We start from the raw sequence: 5614 nt of genomic DNA, 5'->3' as shown, positions 1-5614 counted from the left end.
TTTAACCTTTTGAGGAACTGCCAGACTGTCTTCCACAGCAGGTGCTTCATTTTACATTCCCATGAGCAGTGTATGAGGATTCCAGTTTCTGCACATTCTCAAGGCACATACCAATTTTCTGCAGCCCTGGGGATTGGGAGCTGGTGCTTACCTCCGCAGAACTTGCAGTCACAGGCAATTCCTGCGCGCAGGCGCACTGGCGGGAGGGCGGGAGCGTTGCCGGAGGCGGGGCACGCAGCCGTTAGGGGCGGGGCTGTGTTGCGCTCGCGCCCCGGAAGCGGAAGCCTGAGCGGCCTTCCCGGCGGCTGATTCGAGGGCTTGTTTGGTCAGAAGCGGCGCCTCAGAGAAGCTGCCCCGGGTCCTACCATGCCGTCTGAGGGTCGCTGCTGGGAGACCTTGCAGGCTCTACGCAGTTCCGACAAAGGTCGCCTTTGCTACTACCGCGACTGGCTGCTGCGGGGCGAGGTGAGCGGTGGCCTCGGAGGACGTAGGCCCTTCCGGCCGCTCGCGACCGAACCCTTCTTCTCCCTAGCCCTTGGCACGTTCTGCTTCCGGGAACCCGTGCAGCCTAACAACCTGCATTTATTTCTTGACTTCTGTGTGTACATCCTTCTGTCCTGGGGTTTCTGTCCTCTCCAGCCTATTTTAGCGTTTCGGGGAGCTCCCCTGACTTCACAGGTGCCCCGCGCTCTGAAGGCTTCATTGCTACCCTCCGCCAGTTGGGCGCCTTCTCCGCTCTGCTGTTGTCAAAGCAATCTTGGCCCAGGCTCAGTTAACTTACTGCGTGTCTCATGTGCTGGGAGCTCTAGATTTTGCGACGAACGATTGACACGACCTAATCCGTTGCTGCCAGTGAAATAACCAAATTTCTAGATTGATTTGGCAGACCTGGAAAGTGAATGGGGGCGTGGTCACTGTACCTAGTGTTTGCAAAGCTCTACACTAGAAGTGGAGGGATGCGGAGAGTTAAGGCAGAGCTCCCATTCCCGAGTCGCTGCTAGTTAGCTACAGATAAGACGTTGTTCTGCATCCTCAGACTTCTTGGGAAACAATCCTAAAATATTCTCCTGTCTTTTATGTTGTTGACAGTTTTGAAAAATACAGACCTTACATTCTGTAGGTTGACTGCCAGCATAGGTGCTTTAAAACCACCAGACCAAGGTTAAGCAGTCTTGGCAGGAATACTACAGAAATGATGCCATGGCTTTCTCAGGAGGCACACAGATGTCAACCCATCCCAACACTGGTGATGCTAATCTTGATCACCTGGTTACGTTGTTATCTGCCTGGTCTTTCCGTTTAAATTCGTCATTTTCCCCTTAGTAATTGTTGGTAAGTATTGTGGAGATTACACCAGTATCCTTTTTCTGGGCAAACCTTCATCCTCCATGGCTTTAGCATTCATTGATGTTTTCCACATGAATCGATCACCTCTATGACGTTGCCAGATCCTGTTTCTTTCTATCCACTATTCCTTCTGCATTTGTTAGTTGGCGTTCCACCGTCAGGAGATGCTTTCTTTTCTCTGTTGTTTAGTTATATTGGTATGGACTCATGGATTTCTGTTTTATTCAGTGAGTTGTAATCCATTACTTTTATTATTTATTTTATTTTAAATATCCCAGATTTTGTAAGCTTGTATCAAAATATCACAGGCAAGGCTGGGCGTGGTGGCTCAGGCCCGTAATCCTAGCACTTTGGGAGGCCGAGGGGGATGGATCACTTGAGGTCAAGAGTTCGAGACCAGCGTAGCCAACATGGTGAAACCCCATCTCTACTGAAAATAAAAAAATTAGCCGAGCATGGTGGTGCATGCCTGTAATCCCAGCTACTCCAGAGACTGAGGCATAAGAATTGCTTGAACCCGGGAGGCAGAGATTGCAGTGAGCCGAGATTGTGCTGCTGCACTCAAGCCTGGGCAACAGAGTGAGACTGTGCCTCAAAAAAAAAAAGTAACGTTGTAAATATGTACAACGATTATGTATTCATAAGAATTAAAAAGAAAAATGTCCCAGATTTGGCTACTGGGCGACTCATTAAGTTGGCTCCTGTGTTCCTTTGACATGTTTCCATCTTTCATTGACATTTCTTTACTTTTTGGCACAAAAAGGTGTCCCAGGTGCAAGTTTCCCTGTCTCAACCCTGGAATCAGCTATTTCTCCAAAGAGGCTGATTCTTTTGAAGTGGAGGGTGGTGCTGTATTTATAGACCAAGTTCTGGGAGTTTAGTATGTTGAGATTCTTGATTGGGTACCATTGCTTCTAGGCCTTCTCAGTAGATAGAGCTAGGAAATAATACATCTCTGAATATGTACACATATCACCACATACACATTTATGTATTATCTATAACTATTTCTGTGTACATATATATTATAAAACCATGACTTCATGCTGATAAATGCCACTTCCAACCCAGCACTTCACATTTCTTTCTATCTAATCTTACCCCATCCATCTTTGTAAATATGTTACCTAGCAGTGAGAAGTTTGGCTTCTGTTATTCTCAATATGTTTACTTATTTGCTCAATCAGTTTACTTTAGCTCGTTGTAGCAATCTCCCAACTACTCTGGTTTTTTCATTTATTTATTATATCATACGTAATCAGTACTTATTTTCTCATACAAAGATGTTCCAGGCTCATCTTATATTTTTCTACCTCCAACTCTGGAACTACCTTTTCTGCAGAGACCCCTGGTTTCCTTTGATTTAAAATTATATTTACAAACCAAGATCTGGTACTAGATATGATCATTATTACTACTAAGGATGTATACACACATATCCATATCTATTTCCATTTTTAAAAAAATTATTAGGCTGGATGTGGTGACTCATGCCCATAATCCCAACACTTTGGGAGGCTGAGGCGGGACGATTGCTTGAGGCCAGTTCAAGCTGGGCCAGGCTTGGTGTCTCAAACCTGCAGTCCCAGCACTTTGGTAAGCCAAGGTGGGCAGATCACTTGAGCCCAGAAGTTCGAGACCAGCCTGGGCAACGTGGAGAAACCTCACCACTACAAAAAATACAAAAAAAATTAACCAGGTGTGCCGGGTGTGGTGGCTCATGCCTGTAATCCCAGCACTTTGGGAGGCCGAGGAGGGCGGATCACCTGAGGTCAGGAGTTGGAGACCAGCCTGACCAACATGGAGAAACCCCGTCTCTACTAAAAATACAAAATTAGCTGGGCATGGTAGCGCATGCCTGTAATCCCAGCTACTTGGGAGGCTGAGATAGGAGAATCGCTTGAACCTGGGAGGCGGAGGTTGTGGTGAGCCGAGATTGCACCGTTGCACTCCAGCCTGGGCAACAAGAGCGAAACTCCATCTCAAAAAAAAAAAAAAAAAAAACCAGGTGTGGTGGTGGGTGCCTATAGTCCCTGCTCCTTGAGAGGCTGAGGTGGGAGTATTACCTGAGCATGAAATTTGAGGCTGCATGATCCGTGATCGTGCCACTGCACTCCAGCCTGGGAAACAGAATGAGACCCTGTCTCAAAAAAAAAGAATGGCTGGGCGTGGTGGCTCACGCCTGTAATCCCAGCACTTTGGGAGGCTGAGGTGGGCAGATCACCTGAGGTCAGGAGTTCAAGACCAGCCTGGCCAATGTGATGAAACCCCGCCTCTAATTTTTGTAATAATACAAAAATTAGCTGGGTGTGGTGGTGGGTGCTAGTAATCCCAACTGCTTGGGAGGCTGAAACAGGAGAATTGCTTGAACCTGGGCGGTGGAGGTGGCAATGAGCTGAGATCGTGCCACTGCACTCCAGCCTGGGTGAAAGAGCAAGACTCCATCTCAAAAAAAAAAAAAAAAAAAAAAATGGCTGGGCGCAGGGTGGCTCACGCCTGTAATCCCAGTACTTTGGGAGGCCGAGGCAGGCGGATTTCCTGAGGTCAAGAGTTCGAGACCAGCCTGACCAACATGGAAAAACCCTGTATCTTCTAAAAGTACAAAATTAGCCAGGCATGGTGGTGTGTGTCTGTAATCCCAGCTACTCAGGAGGCTGAGGCAGGAGAATCACTTGAACCTGGGAGGCAGGGGAGGCGGAGGTTGCGGTGAGCCACGATCGTGCCATTGCACTCCAGCCTGAGCAACAGGAGCGAAACTCCATCTCAAAAAAAAAAAAAAAGGACCAGCCTGGGCAACATACCAAGACTCCATCTCTACAAAAAATGAAAAAATAATTAGCTGAATATATTAGCGCATGCCTGTACTCTCAGCTGCTGGGGAGACTGGTCGAGGTGGGAGGATAGCTTGAGCCCAGGAGGTCAGGCTACAGGGAGCCATAATTGGGTCACTGCACTCCAGCCTGGGTAACAGTGAGACCCTGTCTCAAAAGTAATTAATTTCAAAAATGAAAAAATATATACATCTAGGTTTGTGTAAGTATGCTTTACCATGTTCACACAATGACAAGATCACCTAACACCATGTTTCTCAGAACTTACCCCCATTATTAAGTGACTGACATTCTACTGATTGTGTATACAGTAGCTTACTTCAGAATTCCTCTTGTGTTCTGTTCAGTGCTTTAGATTGTTTTCACGTACACTTTAATGGCAATCTGTGCATTGTCCCTTTTTCTGTAGTTAACAAGTTATTTAGTCTGATTTTCATTAGAAGGATAGTAGTCAAGGTCATTATCAAGAAACCACTGTACTTTCTTTTCATCTGATTGTTAATACATTACTTTGGGTCTTTGCTGTTTATTTATTTAGGCCTTCTTAGATGTTCAGTAAGGCATGTAGTGGATTATACTGAGATCAGTTGACATGCAAGTTGAGCTTAACCCTCTTCTCCTCTCTAGGATGTTTTAGAAGAATGTATGTCTCTTCCCAAGCTATCTTCTTATTCTGGATGGGTGGTAGAGCACGTCCTACCCCATATGCAGGAGAACCAACCTCTTTCTGAGACTTTGCCATCCTCTGCGTCGGCTTCAGCCCTAGACCAACCCTCGTTTGTTCCCAAATCTCCTGACACAAGCTCCGCCTTTTCCCCAGCCTCCCCTGCAACACCAGATGGAACCAAGGTAAGGTTGTGATCAGCTTAAGACAAAAGACATGGTGGCTGCAAAGTCAAAATGTTTAATATTGTCATATGACAGTGCCCATGCCCTGGGGAAAATAATGATTGCTCATTGTTGTAGCTGTTTGTAGAGACCATGTTGACAGCATCATTCAGTGTTCTCTTTAGACAGTCCCAGAGGGAGAAAAATCCCCTCTATTCTTAGTACCCAGAATAGTATAACTAATTTCATGAGCAATTGGATTCTTTTTTTTTCCTGATGAACGCTGCATCTGTTTAACTGATATGGTCTCCCTTTTTGTGTTATCTGCTGGAAGAAGGCTTACAGTGAAATGTATACCTGCTCTTAAAGTTTACATGTCTTCTCTGATTGGTTCTGTAGGAGATTTTACACTATTCCTGGTTCTGTTTTGTCCCAGCCTTTGTTTTTTTGTTATTTCTCCCACTTAAAAATGCTGAACTGGGGCCGTTTCCTCTCAGAAGTCCCCTCTCTCTCACCAGAGAGAGAACTGTTTTCCTTTCTCTTTTTTTTTTTTTTTTTTTTTTGAGATGGAGTCTCGCTCTGTCGCCCAGGCTGGAGTGCAGTGGCCG

The 5614-nt window shown here is 45.9% G+C and overlaps 1 protein-coding gene across 1 annotated transcript; it reads left to right on the top strand.

Moving 5' to 3' along the window:
* Nucleotides 1-244: 244 nt before the first annotated feature.
* On the top strand, nucleotides 245-5318 carry GLE1 (GLE1, RNA export mediator). Its single transcript, XM_025360123.1, has 2 exons — nucleotides 245-465; nucleotides 4806-5318. Exons 1-2 carry the CDS (start codon nucleotides 367-369, stop codon nucleotides 5037-5039), a joined length of 333 nt encoding a protein of 110 aa, XP_025215908.1. The 5' UTR covers nucleotides 245-366; the 3' UTR covers nucleotides 5040-5318.
* The last annotated feature ends 296 nt before the right edge of the window (nucleotides 5319-5614 follow it).

This window comes from Theropithecus gelada, chromosome 15 (genome assembly GCF_003255815.1).
Source record: "Theropithecus gelada isolate Dixy chromosome 15, Tgel_1.0, whole genome shotgun sequence".
Classification (NCBI taxonomy): domain Eukaryota; kingdom Metazoa; phylum Chordata; class Mammalia; order Primates; family Cercopithecidae; genus Theropithecus; species Theropithecus gelada.
Note: the sequence above shows the minus strand (reverse complement) of the source record. Positions and strands in the feature narration are given on the sequence as shown.